General features: G+C 37.2%; 1 protein-coding gene across 1 annotated transcript in view; it reads left to right on the top strand.

The window, feature by feature from the left end:
- The window catches only part of dicer1 (dicer 1, ribonuclease type III), a 34,075-nt gene extending 15,905 nt beyond the window's left edge, over positions 1 to 18,170 (top strand). The window contains exons 17-29 of the mRNA XM_084097357.1: positions 380 to 559; positions 665 to 878; positions 1,991 to 2,144; positions 2,273 to 2,455; positions 2,553 to 2,658; positions 2,834 to 3,009; positions 3,646 to 4,465; positions 6,772 to 6,924; positions 8,645 to 9,419; positions 10,395 to 10,663; positions 11,308 to 11,470; positions 11,648 to 11,723; positions 14,007 to 18,170. Of these exons, the coding sequence (XP_083953483.1) occupies positions 380 to 559; positions 665 to 878; positions 1,991 to 2,144; positions 2,273 to 2,455; positions 2,553 to 2,658; positions 2,834 to 3,009; positions 3,646 to 4,465; positions 6,772 to 6,924; positions 8,645 to 9,419; positions 10,395 to 10,663; positions 11,308 to 11,470; positions 11,648 to 11,723; positions 14,007 to 14,172 (3,435 nt within the window). The 3' untranslated portion in view covers positions 14,173 to 18,170. The remainder of the gene's footprint in view (positions 1 to 379; positions 560 to 664; positions 879 to 1,990; positions 2,145 to 2,272; positions 2,456 to 2,552; positions 2,659 to 2,833; positions 3,010 to 3,645; positions 4,466 to 6,771; positions 6,925 to 8,644; positions 9,420 to 10,394; positions 10,664 to 11,307; positions 11,471 to 11,647; positions 11,724 to 14,006) is intronic.
- The last annotated feature ends 3,620 nt before the right edge of the window (positions 18,171 to 21,790 follow it).

Raw genomic sequence — 21,790 nt, 5'->3', positions numbered from 1 at the left:
ATTTAAAATAACTGTTTTCTATTTTGATATATTTTGTATTGTAACTTATCCCTGTGATTGCAAAGCTGAATTTTCACATGATCCTTCAGAAATCATTCTTATATGCTGATTTGGTGCTCAAGAAACATTTCTTATATTATCAATGTTGAAAACATTTGTGCTGCTTAATATTTTTGTAGAAACGGTGATACTTTTTCTTTGATTAGTAGTTCAAAAGAAAATTGTAACAACAATTATTTATAACATTATTTTACTCTCTTTACGGTCATCTTTTGTTCAATTTATTACATCCCTGCTAAAATAAAAGGATTATTTTCTTTCAACAATGTGAAACAATGTGTAGACTATATAGAATCATGTTGGGTGTGATGTGTTGTAGATACCAGAGTGTCTGCGGGGGTGTTACCCTGTGCCAGAGCAGCCTTGTTACCTTTACGTCATAGGGATGGTCCTCACCACCCCTCTTCCTGATGAGCTCAACTTCCGGCGGAGGAAGCTGTATCCGCCAGAGGACACTACCCGATGTTTTGGCATTCTAACAGCTAAACCAATACCTCGGGTAATCACCTTTCATTTATTTTATCTTTCTGAATCTGGAGATCCTTGGAGAAGAACATAACAGTCAAATGTGTTATTTATTTAATATCCGATTCTGTGTCATCAGATCCCTCACTTCCCTGTGTACACTCGTTCTGGTGAGGTGACCATCTCGATTGAGCTGCAGAAGTCAGGCTTCACTCTGAGCGCTGCGCAGCTGGAGCTGATCACGCGTCTGCACCAGTACATCTTCTCCCACATCCTCCGTCTGGAAAAGCCAGCATTAGAGTTTAAGCCTGTCGAGGCAGATTCTGCCTACTGCGTTCTACCTCTCAACATTGGTGAGTGCTGCAGATGTTGTCTTGTTTGTCTTTAAGATTACAGTTAGTCCTTCCTCTAATTCTCAATGTATAATATGGTCTTATCTAGAGCTGTAAAGAATGTTTTTGATTATTATCATTCCAACATTCTTCATTCCAAAGTGCACAGACCCAGCTAATAATGGAATTCATTATCATCTACCTATTTGTTGCAGCTAGTGGTTGACTGATATATTGCCAAGGCTAATTTTTGCATTTTTAAATTATATTACCAAATAAATGTTTCTGTTTGGCCGGTAAGTGACGGAAGCAGGACTTTTGTTTAAATAACTCTGGGACTTTTATTTTGACATCACTGAGAGTCTCAGCACCTGAGCATTAGAGTTAGTTAACGGTTTAGTCTCATAAATTAGAGAACTGTGAAATAAAAGTAAATGGTATAGGTAATAGCCTTTCTGTTATTAGTAATAAGGTAAACGCTGTAACTTTCTGATTTCCCGTTGGCATTCTGTAAATGCACATTAAATTTTACAAAATTTATAAGTATATGTGACATTTATAAATATGAATGTACTCTGTGAGTGATGGTCCATATGTCTAAATAGGATGTTTACAGGAAAGTTTTTCTGTTACTAGACATAAACGATTAAATCCTTAATTTAGAACTATTCTGAACAATATCCAGTTGGCTGTCATATTCATAATTAGTTACCTAGTCTTTATTTGAGAAAATGATTCCAAGTGAAGACATATCAGAATACTCAGTGCACTGTTTACTTCCTTTTATTCATGTTTTTAACTGAAAATATACAATATTATAATAATATAATAGGATTACAGAATCAAGAAGTTGCTATCTAAAGTATAAATCTGTTTATACTTTACTGTTATGTTTATGCTAGTTTTTTTTAAATCAAGTTTAAATCATTTTCATTTTCAAATTATTTATATTTCTAAAAATAATTCATATTTCTAATTTAGCAAATGTCAAATAAAAATGATAAAAATGTCATTGCCGCTTGTATTATTTAATATTCACTACATCTTTAATGAAATAGTGTGATATCATATATATCGACTTTATATCAGCCATTGGCCACCTCCTGCTCTCTAAGATATTGTGCTCTGTTCAGTTGAGGATTCCAATACCTTGGACTTGGATTTCAAGTTCATGGAGGATATTGAAAAGTCTGAAGCACGCATTGGCATTCCAAATACTCAGTACACCAAGCAAAACCCATTCATTTTCAGATTGGAGGACTACCAGGATGCTGTCATCATTCCAAGGTACAAAAGTTACTTGTGATCTCTGAGTCTTATTACCCTTGTAATTAAGCTCTCATTGATTACTTATACTGTGTTTTTGTTTTCACTGTAGTTGAACTCTACTCTTCTGTCTCATTCCTCCCTCTCAGGTATCGTAATTTTGATCAGCCACATCGGTTCTATGTGGCTGACGTTTACACAGACCTCACCCCGCTCAGTAAATTCCCCTCTCCAGAGTATGAGACTTTCGCTGAGTACTACAAAACCAAGTACAACCTGGACCTGTCTAATGTTAACCAGCCCCTACTGGATGTGGACCACACATCTTCAAGGTAGGAAGTCAAAAAAAAAAGAGACAAATTCTGGTATGTGCTTTTTTTTTTCTCCCCAAGAAATTCATTATATATCCATGGTGGTCTTTTCCTGTAGATTGAATCTTTTAACTCCTCGGCACCTTAATCAAAAGGGGAAAGCCCTTCCTCTCAGCAGTGCAGAGAAGAGAAAGGCCAAGTGGGAAAGCCTACAAAACAAACAGGTATTAACTGACAGAAAGAATTTGTGGTCATAATTATAAGCCATCACACTTGAATTAAGTCTAATCATACTTTGTGTGCGAGTATTTCCTTCCACTGACAGCGGTAACGGTCGTACAGAGGTTTGACTAGCATCAGATAACAGTCTTTGATTGTATTTCTGTTCCATCTACTTAGATTTTAGTTCCGGAGCTCTGTGCCATTCACCCTATCCCAGCCTCTTTGTGGAGGAAAGCTGTCTGCCTTCCCAGCATCCTCTACAGACTTCACTGCCTTCTGACGGCCGAAGAGCTGCGGTCTCAGACAGCCATTGACGCTGGCGTAGGGGCTAAGACCCTGCCTCCTGATTTCAGGTCATTTGATAATCCACAAATCATACACAATACACTCATTCGCTCTTTTCCAAAACCTATCGAGCTCCCTTATTAGGTGGCATTTCAAGGCGTTGTCGGCACACTCCTGACAAGAAAGGCTGTTCTAAAATGTATTCTGCCTCTTCTACTTTGATTTAACTGTCAGAATTGGGACTTTTATTTTGACAGTACTGAGAATGCGGGACTTCTATTTTGACAGCGCAAATGCACAGAGGCTACAGTTCTCCAACTTCGTTAAATTACTGTCTTTGTTTAACAGTTGTCAAATAAATTAGTTGACAGAAATGTTATACAAAAAATATATATATGATAAAGTATTATAGCGTATTAGCTAGTAATAGACTACCTATGGCTACCGCTATAACACTTTCTCATAAGCCTAACACTGACATTCAGTAAATATGCATTTAAACAAACCTTTCATTATAGTCAAGGCATTGCTCTGATATCGCCATCGGCCAAATAAAAATCACATCGGGGCTACCATTAATTTCAATTTCTAAATAGCTGTTTAACCTAAGTTTGGCATGTGCAATGTTCTTTTATTCGCATTAGTGTTGTATAAAAAATTAGGACACCCATTTGAGTCCTAATCTCACTGATTATTGACCCCAGGTATCCTAATTTGGATTTCGGATGGAAGAAATCCATCGACAGCAAATCTTTCATTTCCTGCCCCAGTGCATGTATGGAAGAGGACGATCACTGTAAACACGGCACAAGCTCAGATTCAGACCACACTGCCGAGGAGAGCTGCAATACGGAGGCCTCCCAGCCTCCAGAGGGCGCTCTCCCCTGTGATAACTGCAACACACCAGATGAAAAGCTAGAAACCCACATGCTCCCTGTGACTGATGTCCAGACGCTGAACAAAGACAAGAGCGACTGCGTCTGTTCCCGAAACCTCCCTAACAGCACTCGGTGTGACAGCGACGACCTCCCACACAGACATGACATTTGCCAATGCTCTCAGCTGGGCTCTCTGGAGAGTGACCTATCAACTCAAACCACTACCTCAGTTCCTGTGTGGCCCTCTCCAGCCGGCGAGCCACAGCCCCAGCCCAGCGATGAATGTACCCCAGGCAGGAACTCAGATCTCTGCGACGGACATGTGAAAAAACCTACCTCAAACTGTTGCCCCAAACCAGAGATGGCAACCAGCACCACAGCACCTTTAGAAGTGTCATCAGAGGTCTCTGACGTGACATCCACAACATCCTGCACAGGTCCAGCCTGGGATTCTCCGAAAACCTTGGGCCCCAACCCCGGCCTCATCTTGCAGGCCCTGACCCTCTCCAATGCCAGTGATGGCTTCAATCTGGAGAGGTTGGAGATGTTGGGTGACTCTTTCTTGAAACACGCCATCACCACCTACTTGTTCTGCACTTATCCTGATGCCCATGAGGGCAGGCTATCATACATGAGAAGCAAGAAGGTAAGATTAATAAAGCAACTGCAAAGCGAAAAACACTAAATACACCCTAGTAACCACATAGTAATGCATTGGGAGCCGCTCACAGTATTCTAGCATTGTGGCAGCAAGTTTTACATGGGCAAAAAATAAATAAATAAAACTAATCCTATTTTTTACTAATCTATTTACAAATCTAGCTATACTCTTAAATAAATAAATAAAATGTATTATTTGACATTTTTCAAATACATTTATTTTAATTAGGGGTTTAACGGTTCATATTACTCACGGTTCGGTTTTTCTCACTGTTTTAGGGTCACGGTTTCGGTACAGTTCAGTATGTGCTATGTTCAGGGAAAAAAGGAAAATAAGAACAATCAAACTGCAATGCAAATAAATACAATAGAGCAAAGATACAAATAAAATAAACAGTGCTTTTCGGGTCTTTCAGGTATCTATTAAATTTCTGAACTTGAAAACTACTGTTGAAGTAATCAAATGTAAAACAACATTGTGTATAAATTAAATAGATATTAATCATGATTAAAGTTACAAAAGTTACTCAGTCAAGAGCAGTGAGTGATTGCCTTGTCTTTTTGTTGTTTGATTAACATTAAAAACACAGACCGCAGGAATATTAGGCTGCTATCACTTTAAGACAAAATGCACAGATCCAGTACACTGATACTGATACACACATGTGTTCTTTCTCGACTGTTTAAGTTCACTTAAGACATAACCTACTTGGATATTTGACAAGATGGGCCTGTTGACATCATTTTTGTGTGAATTTGTCCGTTCAAGCACAAGACGAGAGCTCAATATTAGCATGCGCTTCGGATGAGTGCATACAAATCTTCTCACAGCACAAACTCGAGTTTTCTTTCACATCTTCTTGCGCTTGATTGTTTAAATTGGCAAGGCTTAAATAAGTTAAGTTTAAACACAGATAGCAGCGTGTGCTGCTCTCACCTGCGCTTGCTCGCTATCAACACCCCGGTTATGATGGCGTAAATCAGTGGTTCTCAAACCTGTCCTGGAGACCTTCCGCCAGTGTACATTTTAGATTTCTCCCTCATCTAACACGCCTGGTTTAACTCATCAGCTCATTAGTAGAGACTGCAAAACCCAAAATTGGTGCGTCCATTAAGGGAGACATCCAAAATGTGCAGTGGAGGGGGGTCCCCAGGACAGGTTTGGGTAGTATTGGCGTAAATGACTGGTCATATTAGAGCATACGGCACTCGTATTGAAAGTTTAGAGGAAGCCAGAATAGGTATCCATCAGCAGAAACATACATTAGCCTAACTCTGTCTGTCTGTTTTATGTGCTATTTTCAGCAAACCATATTATAGATGTGTATGCATCGTCGTCAGATTTTAGATGAACCGCCGTGCAAGTGCATGCTGAAACGTGGGTGGAGAACGGTACGGTTCGTTTTTTTTACAGAGAACCGTTACACCCCTATTTTTAATATACTTATATTTTATTTAGTATTATGAACTATTCTTAACTATTTATTAATAAATATTATTAAACATATTTTAAATACTATATTTTAAATATAATCATTATTTTGTAATTATTATTTAAATTGAATTTAAATATACTTGCATAATATTATACACAATTCACAAGTATTAATAAATTGTAGATAAATATATTAATATTAGTAGTATTTGTTGTTATTATTTATATTTATATTTATTTTAATTTCCCTTTTCACTTTTACTAATTTGCACTAATTACGTGCTACTACTTGTTACTAATTAATTACTTGAGCTAATATAATATTTGCCAATTAAAGGTAGGGTAGGCAATTTTTTTCTTAAACACTTTTTGTTATTCTGGTTAAAATTCTCTTCACATCCTGATAGCAATCAATGATAGAAGTGGTCTAAATATTAAAAATGTACATATACCGTTTGTGGATGTCTCGGGACCCCCAAAAAAATGGTCCAATCATTGCATTCGGTCCGACTGTTTTTTTGGTTGTTTTTTTTTGGTAGTAGGTGTGGCTTTGGAGAGCGCTCTAAAGGGAGGGTGGGATCTAATGCTTTCAAAGCTAGCTTGCTATTGCTAGCCACTCCGAAATTGCCTACCCTACCTTAAAGTTTAAATGATTCATTTATAATATTTACATAATGATTTGTTACTGGTTTTCATCACACATAGCTTTGCAATTACTGATGTCAGAGGATGCTAATTTGATTTAGTACTACCATTTATAAAGTTTTTGGCAGTCGCTACGCCTCTATTTAAATATTGATTCATTTTTGCTTCATTTGTTATATGGAAAACAAATGTTTTGCCTTTGTTATCTCCAGGTCAGCAACTGTAACCTTTATCGCTTGGGGAAGAAAAAGGGCCTTCCTAGTAGAATGGTGGTATCCATCTTTGATCCCCCGGTAAACTGGCTTCCTCCAGGCTACGTTGTGAATCAGGACAAAAGCAGCATGGACAAGTGGGACTCAGATGAGGTATGAGTCAGAGAGCATCTCCATTTGTTTACCCGATAGCTCAAGTCAAGCTTAACCCAATATCAACATGCATCTTCATGCACAATTACAAGTCTGTTTACATGGCTCTGTGCCTTGAGCTGAGGAACATCTTGGCAGCGTTGAGCTGCAGCTGTTTCCTGTCTCTGCCACTAGGGGGCAGGTTCATCCTTTCTGCCTGAAGCTGGGTTTCAGAATAGAGGGCAGAATTTGCTTATTTATTTATTTTACATTAAAAATATTAGACATTTTCAGTTCAGCATGACACACCTTTGGTTTGATTTTAAGCAAATGCTAACAAATTTTCCACAGTTCACTTGTTGCCTCTGGGGTAATTACTTCCAAACTTCTAAATACAAGAAATGGATGAATAAGTAAAAGGTAGTAGCTTAACTCATTATAGATTAAATGTAATAATGCCAACCTACTGAAATGACTTTTTTTTTTTTTTTTAAATATATGCTATATATTTTGTGCAGAACATTTTAACATTTTAGAAACGAGAGTTTGGGGTCAGTTAGATGAATTTTTTTTAAATAGAAATGAAAACTTATAACAATGCTAAATTTATAAATTTAGCATTGATGCATTAAATGATCAAAAGTTACAGTAGAGACATGCATTATGTTACATAACTTTCTATTCTTGAGGAGAAAATCATCATATTAGAATGATTTCTGAAGGATCATGTGACACTGAATACCGGAGTAATGATGCTGAAAATTCAGCTTTGCCATCACCTGAATAAAATACATTTTAAAATTGAAAAATAAAACAGTTATTTTACATTGTAATAATAATATTACTGTTTTATTGCATTTTTTATCAAATAAATGCAGCTTTGGTGAGAATAAGAGACTTGTTTCAAAACCCCCCCTAATGTTTTTAACATTATAAAAAATAGAAAAACCTCTTGATCTGTAATTTGGATATTCAACCTTACCATATCGCAACCCTCACTATAAGCTTATTTAGAGATATCATGAAATTCAAGAAATCTGCAGCTCTTAAACCAAGACACAATTCAAAGAAATATATCAGGTCAGAAAGAGGTGATAAAATTACTTAAGATATATACCATCTTTTATTAAATGTAAGCCACAGTTTTCCATCTGTGTTTGAGCATATGCGATGTATTAGGACATGTGAACAGAACCAAGTCAGAAAAATGGAAAGAACTCTGCTTCTGGTTTCTACCAGCCCTCTCCATGGTTTCGACGGAGACTGTCTGTATGTTTTGGGTCGCCCTGTGTGGTTCGAGGTGTATATGTATAGGACGAGTGTACTAAATCTGCCTCGGGTGCTGTAATTTTAAGTGTCACTTCCATGTATTATTACAGTATTAGGTGTCATGGATATTAACATTTTAATGCATATGCAATAGACGTTTGCTCATATGGTCAAAGTTATGGCATATTAATGACATAAAAAAGATTTTTAGAGTATGTTTCAGCTTTTGAATCACATTAGATTGTATGAGTCATTGACTTGGACTGTGAGCCTCGGCTCTGTTAGAGCTCTCCTGAGCAAACATAATACTGTGGTTGAACTAAAACACTTTTAAATTGTAATCTTTGCAAATCTGTTGTAGATACTGAGCCTTGGCTTCACAGGGCTCTTGGACTCAGCGTTCCTTTCATGATGTTGTTTGGTTTGGTTTGTTGAGCTGTAAGACATTGGGCAATCTGTTTTTGTTTCTCAGAATAAAGATTTGGCCAACGGAAAAGCCAGTGATGAGGAGGAGGATGACGACGACGATGAAGCAGAGGATGTGGAGGTCGAGCAGGCTAAAGAAGAGGTCAATGTGGAAGATGATCTGGAGTACTACTACGAGCACATCAGATTCATCGATAACATGCTGATTGGCTCCGGCGCCTTCGGGAAGAAGATCTCCCTCCAGGCGGCTGAGCCTGGCCACGAATGGAAAGCACCCAAAAAACCTCACAACTCCCACTTTTCCCCAGACAGTGGCGCTGACGAGTTCGACTACAGTTCATGGGATGCCATGTGCTACCTGGACCCCAGCAAAGCTGGCGAGGAGGATGACTTTGTGGTGGGCTTCTGGAACCCTTCCGAGGAAAACTGTGGCACGGATATCGGGAAACAGTCCATCTCCTACGACCTCCACACCGAGCAATGCATCGCTGATAAGAGCATAGCCGACTGTGTGGAGGCCCTGCTGGGGTGCTACCTCACCAGCTGTGGGGAGAGGGCAGCCCAGCTGTTTCTGTGCTCCCTCGGCTTGAAGGTGCTCCCGCCGGAGAAGCAGAGTTCAGGGGGGTCGGCCGAGCTGCAGTACGGCTGGCTGAAGATCCCTCCGCGCTGCATGTTCGACCACCCGGATGCCGAGCGGACCCTCAACCACCTCATTTCAGGCTTCGAGAACTTTGAGAAGAAGATAAACTACACGTTTCAAAACAAGGCATATCTTCTACAGGCCTTCACGCACGCCTCGTATCATTACAACACAATAACAGGTCCGTGGACGTTATTTAGTTCTGATTTCATCACTGTTGCTTTGGCCATATTTTTATCCTACCTTTTAATTTATATTACCATAACAATAATAATGTTTTTTTAAATAAATTATATTATATAAATGAATGTTGCAATAATAACAATTATATTAATATTAAATATTAATGTAGTTTAAATTGTTTAAATTACCAAACTGGTAATAATTATTTATTATTATTATTATTGTTGTTGTTATTATTGCTACCCATTTTTGTTGTAATCTGTGGTACTTCAAACAAAAGTTTGTTTTATAATGTAGTTTATTATAAATTTATATAATGATAATTGTTATTACTATTATATTAAATTGTATAATAATAAAATGGTTTTTTTTTTTATTATTAAGTTAGTTACTGTAGTTACCCATTCATTTAGTGTAACTGTTTGGTTCCTCAGTTGATTTGGGTGACTTGTATAAAATAAATATATTGTATTTATTTATATAATAAATAAATATAAATAAATTAATTAAATATACTGCCGTATATACCTATTATTCATGTCAGGTACCGAAATTTAAAAAAAAAAAAAAAAAAAAAAATTTGTACTGGTATGTCACGCAACCCCAAGTGTGAGATTTAGTATTCTTGTTTGCATAACTTTACCATTTTCAGTTTTGCATAACTTTCTTTGCTTAAAAAAAGTGGGGTTTTTTACAACAAAACTCCCAACTTGTGCAGTTTCGATTTAATTTAAACCAATAACTCATTAACTTTTTTTTCTGATTTATTATTAAGACTCATTTTATTATTAAAACAATCCTTTCTTTGTAAATTGGAATAAGGCTCTTCACACCGTTTGTTTGCTGTGTGCGTCAGGCACAGTTTTCTCACAATAACTTAATATTTCCTGTGGTGTGACACTGCTATGTGAATGATCTGTGATACTAATGGTCTCATTTTAACCTTCTTTGTACCACTCTGAACTTCGGACAGATTGTTATCAGCGGTTGGAGTTTCTTGGTGATGCAATTTTAGACTACCTCATAACAAAGCACCTTTATGAAGATACCCGGCAGCACTCTCCAGGCGTGCTGACCGACCTGCGCTCTGCACTTGTCAACAACACCATATTTGCTTCCCTGGCTGTCAAGTACGATTACCACAAGTACTTCAAAGCTGTCTCGCCCGAACTGTTCCACGTGATCGATGATTTTGTGCAATTTCAGCTGGAGAAGAATGAAATGCAAGGAATGGATTCGGAGGTGGGCCATCATCCTACTGTTATCTGTTAAAGTTATTAGGCCTTGGAAATTATCATTTCATTTACATGCCGTTGTCAGTGTAGATGTATAATATTTCATGAAGATTTAATACCATGACATCCTGTCACTGGCAGTCATCGGGAATCTGGTCTGTGTTTGTATTTGTTTTCATTTTTGGATTGTAAAAATGCAGTTGGATTTAATTTATTTTGAAATGGTTATCTTGGCACTGAATCTAGTCTTGTTTGACTGGAAAGCATTTTATGCCTTAGGGACAACACTGGATACTGAAAGAGGAAAGACAAATTGAATAAAATAAGTAATGTTCCCCTTAATTGCATAGCTGGGTAATGTTGTCCCCAATATTGGACATTTAGGTATTTTAAGTGTAATACTAAAAGTAATTGATCGCAGTTCATTTTGAGAGGAAATGTCATTACAGTACAGCATAGCTGTCAGTTCACATTTTAAGTTATGACCACAGTTTTGTTTTTCTTTCGCAAATCATTTTCTGCTGTTTATTGTGTGTTATTAGTTTGGGGATGTGAATTTGACATGGATAAGCACAGTTTTCTGTCCTGAGAGGAAACTTATTTTCTGTGTATGAAAAAAAAGAAACCGGAATTGTTTTTACTCTCTCATAGCTTCGCCGATCGGAGGAAGATGAAGAGAAGGAGGAAGACATTGAGGTCCCCAAAGCAATGGGAGACATCTTTGAATCGCTAGCTGGTGCAATTTACATGGATAGCGGGATGTCACTTGAGACAGTTTGGCAAGTGTATTATCCAATGATGAGGCCGCTCATAGGTAAGGGCCAAAGACATACGGATGAGTAAATCAGTTCTGCATTTCTGTTTCGTCTGATTGTCTGCCGGCTCATGTGGCGAAGACCAAGTTCAGTCATTTTCAAACATCGTGCCATTTTTATGCATGATGAAATGTCAGATTGAAATGCTCTGCTTTTGTTTTCGCCTCATTTTCTAGAAAAATTCTCCGCTAATGTCCCTCGATCCCCAGTGCGTGAACTCCTGGAGATGGAACCGGAGACTGCTAAGTTCAGGTGGGAATGTCTTTCCCTTATACACAACCAACCTCTTAATGTAATCATCTGCACAATACACACATAGTAGCGATCATTTGAATGTGCAAAACTTGATGCACTGTAAAAGTTACTGTATCAGTGTGTGGTTCAGAGCAAATATTTTGAGCAAAAAAAAATTGAATTCTGACAATTTCTGAGTCCCTACAACCTGATTATAAGAGATTGGAATCTGTAATGTGAGTACGGCTGGATAGATACCAAAATTGTGGATTCAATGCTTCAATATCGATAACAAAGACCATATTAGGCTTGTGGGAATAATAATTATTATTGTTTTGCAGCCTAGGTAAGATACTGAAATGTCAAAAATTAAACTCTGCATGGTACGTTTTTTTTCTTTTTTTCTACCAGTATATCACAAAGTATAAAGTATTTTATTATAAATTATAAATTAATTGCACATTTGTCTGTAATTAATTATAGTTTTTAATATATTTTTATATTGTAATAATTTCACATTGAATCTGTAAATGAATGTAGAAACCACATAAAGACAGTAGCCTATGTTTTAAATATTTTTTTAATGGGATCTTTTTATGAAAGAAGGCCAGTATTACAGATAGAGACATCAGTAGCAGAGTTAATAATATTAATAATCCATTAATAAGAGTCATTCAACATTTACAGTATAATTGAAAGCTATCAATTTGAAAATTTATTAGGCTTTTTAAAAAATATAACAACTTTTAATTTAAGTGAACTTAAAACAATATTAGGCTTTTAAAAAAATATAACAACTTTTAATTTAAGTGAACTTAAAACAATCTTCACATAAACCCATTATAATAAATGTCACATTTAGCTGTGCCTTTCAATATATCAGGGCTAAATTGTTTCGATTTGCCCAGTCAGACCACTTCAGATTTTTACTTGTCCTGTCAAAATGCACAAAAAGTTAGTTTTCATTGTTTTTGACCCATGTAACCGTGCAAACAGTGCTTTAAGATTTTCAGGTAGGTCTAACAGGTAGGATATATACAGAAATTTAATGAAGTCATCAAACATGTTACAGTCTTCAGTGCATAAATTAAAAATAGGTTAATCCTTATTAAAGCTACAAAAGTTTTTCAGTCAAGAGCGGTGAGTGATTTTCTCTTTTTCTTTTGCTCTTTAAACAACGTTATGACTGATATCGCAGCAGCAGGTTTATTAGGTTGCTGTCACTTTAAGACATGTATCTGACACACATCCCATTTTCAAACAACTCTTTACGTTCATTTAAGACTTCATTTAACTTATTTAATACTGTGCTTATGAGGATCCTCAATAAAATGGACATTTTGGCATAATTTTGTGTTTTTGTCCACTCAAGCGCTGTCTGAAGCGGCTTTCTATGCGTCACAGACATCAGATTCATAGAAACGTCTTATAGCAATTGAATGGTTTAAAAGCATTTGCGTGAATTAGACCGTGGTCATATAATGTAACGCTAGCCAAAAGATGACGGGGGAAAAAAGCATTAAACTGAAAAAATGAATCGCATTCGTTAACTCGTTAATTTTGACCGCACTAATGTATAGCTATGTTTCCATCCAAAGTTGCGAATTTAACTTATGCACAACACTGGAATATCGCATTAAACATTTGCGAGTAAAGCACCGTTAAATAATTTCGTATGTAATAAATTACTAGCACCTCAGAGCGTGCAGCCGAAACGTAATAAAGTTATCTTGCTTTCGGAGACGAATACCTGCTGTTTGGGAACACAGTCGTGTAAGACAGTTCTGGAAGGTAATTATACCGAACCACTTTGACGACAGACTTTGCTCAGGCATTTCAAAACAACCAAAACAGTATTTCAGATGCTGTGCAATGGGATCAGTCCGCTGGTTAGTCCAGTTATGCCATCCCATTGCAAAGTCACATGTCTTTTGTGTGCATCAAGGAATTTATAATTTTCATTGTAGCTTATGCACGTTTTCTTCCCGGATAAAAACTTTATCCAACTCAAATGAATGCATGTTTTTTATGCGCATTTTGCCGTTTCTGTCTGTTATATATACAATATAATATTGTTTTTTTATATGCAATATAAAAAAAATGCACATATAAATAGGTGGATGGAAACATAGCTACTGATTTTTTTTAATAATTGAAATAAATGTTATAATTATTATTTTCAACCATTTTTCAACAAGTTATTTGCTTTTTTTCTAAAAAGTCCCCCATTGCTTTTGTGTCAGTCTCATTTTTTCAATAGTCATAACCATAGCAATGTTTGTCCTTTTCTGCCTCCAACAGCCCTGCGGAGAGAACCTACGATGGAAAAGTACGGGTGACAGTGGAAGTGGTGGGCAAAGGCAAGTTCAAAGGCGTGGGACGCAGCTACCGGATAGCCAAGTCAGCGGCCGCCCGCCGAGCCCTGCGCAGTCTCAAAGCCAATCAACCTCAGGTCCAAAACAACTGAGCTTCAGACCGCAGACACCCCAACACACCAGTCAAAAACACAGCAGAACCCCTCTCGGCTCCAGTTTACGACCGATGGGAAGATTTGTCGCTGACTGCGTTCTCATTGGGGTTGTCTAACTTAAATGAATCGAGTCAAAAGATTTGAGAGTAATTCACATAGGGTTCATATTTCATTTTATTCTTTACGTGCGCAAACACAATCTTTTTTTCTCCCCAGCTTTGTTTGAACACGAGTGCTTTTTTTATGTATTGCAAGTGTTAAGAAAAAGGTCAGGTCCCCCTTTCCCTATTTTTATTAACATTTAAAAAAGATATATGCTCTGCTTTGTGGTAGTGGTTAAAAAAAAGCTAAAGCTTATAGGTAGTATTACAGTGTACATAGTTAAACTCCAAGGTATCAACTAAATAAGAGAAACGCAACAAGATAAAAACACACAATTCCTCAATCTGTGCACTAGTGCCATTTTGCTGCCTTTTAACAGGCAGGGCACGTGGAAAGAAAGAGTGTTGGTGTTGTCGGAAATGTTTTTCTCTATCTTGAGATGATATATTCTCAGTCATAATTGCACTTCTCTAGTGTCCGCTTTATTTCGACGAGAGTCATGAACGTTTTTTGTTTGGGTTTTTTTGTCAGCAAAATCACTTGTATCGAGAGAGAAAGGCCCTCGCATCCTTAAGACGGATAGGAATTCGACATTCCCGATTACTGTAATCAGCCACTTGAGGATGCGTGTTTGTGTAGCCAACCGGATGGGTTGTATAGACGTCATAACTACGTTATATAAAATAAATATTAAATGTTTATTACGAAATATACGTTGATACTTGGGTTTCAGTAATGTCTTTTGATACTGATATTGATGATATTTAGTTGACAGTCTTTATGAACATTAGATGTCTCCGTAGACTGACTTGACTGACTTAGTTTTGATATAACGACACGAACGATAAACAGGAGGACATATCACCTGGGAAAATATGCTGCAGATTTTATATTAAAAAGCGGAAAGAGAGGAATAGAATCGGATAATTCTGTAAGACACAAAGCACCTTTACATACCGTCTTTAGGACAAACCGATATTTCGCTAGACTTCACGTGCATCGCTTACCAAAGTCGACACTGATGCAGCGTTGTGAGGTTGCACCTGTTAAATCAATCCCTCAACATTCACACATTTGGAGATGTGGTAACCAGCCTTTTTTTTTTCTTTTTTTTTTAGCGTAAATGTGTTGTAGCCTCTTGTCTAGACTAAATGTTTTCATATTAATAGGCATTCTTCACTTGAATACCTCAGTTAATTGCATGCATTTTTTTTTTTTTTTTTTGGTGCTATGTTTAAGCTTGAATTTCTCATCTTTTTGCACTGTAACTGTATTACCTCTTTAATTTTACCTTTTTGAAATCTGTTGGGTTGTTTTTTTCTGTTCTGTCTGCTCGTCAGGCTGTAGAAATAGTTTCCCCATTTGTTTTTTCCTTTGGTTTTTATGCTTGAAGGGGAAATGCTGAGAAAAAAAAGTTCTCCGCACATAAGCTTGATGCCTCTCTGGGGTTTTTCCTTCACATGAAAACAATTGTACATCGGTCAGAAGGGTTACTTAACACTTGAGAAAATCGATAGATTGCACTCGAAGTTCTTATAAGCCATGCCTTTGTCACTTTCCTCTCTTGCAGTCTTACCAACTCTAATTGCGTTTTTGTTTTGTTAATGTATTAATAGTTAGAAAACCAGACACCCTTGTCTATCATTGCTACTCCAAGAAATAAGGGTGCAAATTTGAACATTTCAACATCTTGAAGGCTACCTAACTTTTCCCTTCCTCGTTCTGTCTATACTTCTGTTATTATGTTTAGGACAAACTATTCCTGAAGTTACATAATCCCAGGCATTGCTACCTCAGAAGACCCTTGCGAATAGTTTGGCCTTATCATAAAACATTGATTAATATATTTGTGGATATGCCTTTTTACAAATCTGAATGGCATTAAGGCACAGTATTGTATACATTCATCAGCACCTTATAAGGGGATAAATATATCTACTCACGACTATTTGCACTAGAATACATTCCCACTGACATTGAATTCGCATCTTTTAATGGAGTATGCTCTAAAGTGGTGCCTTTCAAACCTGTAACATCTAAACTGTCTCATCTTTTGCTACTGTAGCAATTTTTTGCATTATGGTTTCTATATGGTGAAGGACTTTTGGTGCCATGCTTCAACTTGGATATTGCCTTGCAGTTTTTGTTTTCCTGCTTCTGTATCTCATAGGCTATTTTGCTTTGATTTGTTGGTTACAAACTGTCTTGTAACCCGATTAAAGCCAAGATTTCACCAACATTTGAGGCTCCAACCGAAGTACTCCCCTTCTTGAAAGTGAGTGCAATCTGATTCTGTTTTAGCAAGAGTTGAGTGACCCTATTTACATGAGCTCAGTCGCAACCCCCAAAGTTGAGTATTGAAAGTCATTGGAAATGAATGGGTTTCCATATTCCCTCAACAAATGGCGTGAGTTTGTGCATCAGGGTCAGTGCGCGCCGGCCCTGCGATATGACACTGATTCTGTAACCCTTAACCCTCAGACTATTGCAACTTTATTATTTGTGTGTGTGTGTGTGTGTTTGTTTGTTCATTTCAATTTTTTTTTTTTTCAGCTTGTTACGTTCTTTTTTCCCCCCTGAGCCTCTGAAAGGCGCACACCTTTTTTCCTTCACTTTTTGTTTAAGCTTTCTTCTCACTGTTGGATTTTTACCTTTCAGAGAATGTGAAATCACACGTATGGTGCCACCGCATAGATATGGAGTTTTTTTTTTTTTCTGAGAAGCAATTTTATTTTCACAACCAATAATCGATCATAATGCCAGAGCTAGTCCCACAGAACAGATATCACAGTAAAAAAAAAAAGAAAAAAATGTATCATCTGTGGGAGTGTTTTCTTAAAGTGGTCCTCCATCGTATCATATGCTGCAGATTGTATTTTCCTTCATGGTGGAGAATAATTTTTGTGTGTGTTTTTTTCTTTTTCTTTTTAAACATGTAGCACAAATAAGCATTGCACTCGGGCGCCATACTTTACCTCATGTCAGAACGATAAAAAAAAAAATTACAAAAACATGTATATATGATGCCGTAACGTTTAAAGGAATAACTTGTGGTTTTGGCCTTGCTGCTGTTTGCATCGCTGGTATTTTACCAATGTATTTAAAAGTGATCAGAGAGATACAATGTGCCTGCAGGATGTCATCAGAGAAAATACACTGTAGAAAAGTAGTTTCGAATCTCTACAATCTGGGGCTAAATATGTGTCCTGTGTGTACATTAATGTCCTGCCTTAATGTAATACTTTGAATATGGAATTGTAATGTAACCCGTCAAGTCCTTCGACTGGCATGATTTTAATATGTTGGGACCGCACTGTCCTTCATCCATCACCCCCCATATTAGATTATATGAGTCCAGATGTATTAGTGCATGTCATTGAAAACTCCTTTCCCACCCCACCTGTATTTCCTTTTTAGACTAAATACATTGTATAGATCTCATTAAATCAGCCCTACATTTTATTTAAAAGGGCTTTATTTCATAAAAAAAGTGTCTTTTTTTTTTTTGTGGAAAAAATATAATTTCCTGATTTAAAAGTCAAATGCACTCTTAGCAGCAGCAAGGTGTTCAAAGACAACATAGCAGGACTGGAATGTGTGGCGAGCTCCTCTTGAAGGGGTTCATGGGAATGTTGAGCACCGTAGAGCACTAACAGTACGGGGATTTAAAATGGGGGAATTATGGGTCACAAACTGCAGCGCAACTTCTGTATTTTTAAGGGACGTGTATTTAAATGTCTATTTCTCATTCATACTGTATCAGTGCTGCAGTGGTTTGCATTCTGCACCTTATGGATCACAAAAACCTTTAAAAATTCTGCCCCCTCCCCCCTTTTTAAAAAAAGTAATTGTAGCTGAGTATATCTACAATAAAGTTATGGTATGGTCGTTCATTTGTGGTGTTATGTGTGTTCTTTTCGTTGCCTTCGCTGTAATCTATATGCATTTCCAGATCCTGAAAGGAGAAATGATGTATTAGATTGTTTTATGAGCTGCACGGCTGTGGCTACTAATACTGTGTGAAAAGCCGGACGCGCGCCACAGTGTAAGTGTGGGCTTTTCGCAGTGCAAGCATATGCTGATGACCTCAGTATTTTCCTAACCCAAGGAGTGCTCTTGCCTCCCGTTTATGAGTGCTAGGAGGCCGTTCGTGTTTAGATGGACTCGGCAACCATGACCGATGTTTTAATCACATTTGCAATGAGCCTTATGTAATAGATGAAGTAGGTATGAACTGTGTTTGCGAGTATACTTTTTCACTCTCGGCGGGCCTTTTTATGGTCTTGTGTATTCATTTCGCCACTTGCACATTTTGTGTGGCTGCATCGATGTTTGCCAAGAAGTAAAAAATAGAGCTGGAGCGCTCACTCTTGGTAGGTGAGAAATGACCTCACATCAGCTGTGCAAGCATTGGAGCATATATTCTGATAGGAGAGTTTTGCCACACTATTACACATTCTAATTAAATTTTGGATTCAAAAAGACACAAGATCAGCAGTATGCCATGAATTATGATTCTAAGTGTGATGTTTGCTGATTTGTTGGGACTGTCTGAGACGAATAATCCTAGCATGATGACAAAGACACTTTATAAGAAATATTAGGTCACACTTTATATTAGGTGTCTTTAACTTCTATGTACTTACATTATACATACATGCAGACATATTGGTATGGGGAGTGATAAGGGAAGGGTCAACTATGTAATTATAAATTACAGAAATGAATTACAGATGTAGTTACATTCAGGTATTTGTATAGTACAATGTAAAAACATGTATGTACACATTAAGTGTTTTTGTATCAATTGATTAATTTAAATATATAATGCCATCAATTATATGAAATATTCTATATTTCTAGCTGTGATAGGAATCCGGACAAAAAAACAGAAAAAACGTCAATTTCCGTTAAATATATATATTTGGTAACACTTTAGTCCAGTTCTCACTATTAACTAGTTGCTTATTAGCATGCATATTGGCTGTTTATTATAAATCACATATTAATGCCTTATTCTGCATGAACACACCTACAGTTATTAGGAGTTAATTGTGGCAAAAAATCATTGTTAATAGTGAGAATTGGACCTTAAACTAGAATGTGACTATATTTTTTAAATGTGCAAAGAAATTGTCCGTTAGAATAGGGGTTTGTGTTCAGAAATGGTTTCATTTAGAAAACAAAAATATCAGAACTTTATGATTTTCAATGATTTTTCAAGTGTAGTTAATGACTCGTTTTTCAGTGTGTCATTATAACCTCTTAAGTCAGTCATTTGTGTATAAGTACAATACAATGCACAATGAAAATCTTTCTTGAATGCTTCTCCACAGACTAGACAAGATGATAAAATAGACCTCACTGTTATGTACACGCACACAAAATACATACATACAGAAATTAAGATAAATTGCTAGACAATAAGACAAAATGGCAAGTTACAAAAGTGACATTATTAAGTATCCATTATTCTTATTGAATATCAATGTGTATTGATCAGTCTTATGGCATTGGGGTAAATAAAAACTATTACTGAATCTCGTAGTGTGTGTTCGAAAAGTCCTAAAATATGAATTGTTTTTTTGTTTTGTTTTTTACATTTGTTATAAAAATGACCACAGCTGGCAACTAAATTACTGAAATCATCAAATTCCTTCATTTTCATCCCTAATAAAGAAATATATTTATTGCAGCCCAGTGGTGTAGTTACAACATCTACCAGCAGGGGCAAACAGGGTCACGCTAACCAGCCAAACCTTGACCCCTTGACCCAAACAATGGTAGATGCAGGCATTATTATTTCATTAATTATTTTCCAGTTTTGTTTGGTGGCACTGATTACATGCTTCACTTTTAAAAGGAACGTCCAGGTTCTTGATTTAAGGCTTTGTTCTTGACTCCAACTCTGACAAGCAGAGTTGATTAAACTGCTTTGCGTAATTTTAAAGTTAAAAAAAAGATGGTCTAAACCAGATTTGACTAAAGTACAGCACTCTTGAAGTACTCATAGCAGATCACCTGGACCATGTCCGCTGAGATGATCTAGGGAGAAGTTGAAAATGGCTTTGTTCATCAAAATGTAGATAAAGGAGAAAAAGAAATATCTCTAGCTGTTGAAAAGACGTACATATGCTTCTATGGGTTATATATGTAGGTGGAATGCAAATGACGGCCAGTGTTCTGGGCTGGGATCAGGCGGGGCTGATATGCTGAGTGTGGGAATGAGAGGCTAATGGTGACTTATTACCTGTGTTGACAATGTGCAGGCTTGTGCCGTGTCATTTGAGCCATTTATTCTCCGCGCTACAAAAACAAAGAGATGACGAATAAATATGCAGAGGGGGCTCATTGTTTTCAGCTTGCTCGGTTGCCAAAACTTTTTACTGACCTTTCGAGCACAGGTCCCAAACCAGCGCTAAACCGTCTGTCACTCAGCGCACACGCGCTTACACAAGTCGCCCTTTCGACCTCAGCATCTTGTTTTTCTCTCTTTCAAGCTCCAGGAGCAGGCGACAATCGTAATCGAGCATAGCAGGCATTCCATGCAGTGCGCCTCTTCATCCTCGTACGGTCATTTGTTTCCCTCTTTTGTACAGTCTCTTTCGATTTCCCTTCATTTGAGGATTACATTGTGTTGCAGTCAGGCCCTTACAATGCGCAGGACTCCAACGGGTTATTAATGCGGCGGTTTACTGATGGCCCTTCAGCTTCAGGAACGGGCCTGCGCTTCCTCACGTGTAATTGGATCCAGCTCCGTGCACCCTGTCTTAAGGGCAGGCCGAGGAATAACCCCGGCATCAGGAGAGATAAGGATCGCACGCGCTTCCACATATACGGCCCCAAATCAGCAATCACATTTAGCATCACTCTATCAGTCAAAACTCCTTTTCTCCATCGGTTTGCGGTTCCTTCTGTCTCCTTTGGTGACAGAGTAGTCTTTCTAAGAATTGCTAGGTGGGCGCTGTGGTCAATAGAGTTGCTTTGCATCATCAGCTTGGAGTCTGCATTTATTCGTTCAGCAGATGCTTTTATCCGAAGGGACTTGTAAATAAGGAGTATACTACAAAAAAAGTGATTTATCACAAGGAGACTAATATGAGAAGTGAGAAAATTACAAAGAATGAGCTAGTACAGAAATGTAAGTGAACTCTGGATAGGATTCTATATACACTGCCGTTCCAAAGTTTGAGGCCAACTTTTTTTTTTTTTTTTAAAGAAATTATACTTTATTCTGCATTAAGCTGATCAAAAGTGACAGTAAAGATGTTTACATTGTTACAAAAAAATATTTAAAATAAATGCTGTTCTTATTCACTAAAGATGATGTATAATGATTTGAACACACACAGACAAAAAAAATAAAATTAAGCAGCACAACTGTTTTCAACATTGATGATAATGTTTCTTGAGCACCAAATCAGCCTTTTAAAACTTGTTTCTGATGGTGACACTGAAGACTGGAGTATTTCAGCTTTCAGTATTTCAGCTTTTACTGTGTTTTAATGAATTA

This window comes from Abramis brama (assembly GCF_963993115.1).
Source record: "Abramis brama genome assembly, chromosome: 21".
Taxonomy (NCBI): Eukaryota; Metazoa; Chordata; class Actinopteri; order Cypriniformes; family Leuciscidae; genus Abramis; species Abramis brama.
This window is presented reverse-complemented; position numbering and strand designations above follow the sequence as displayed.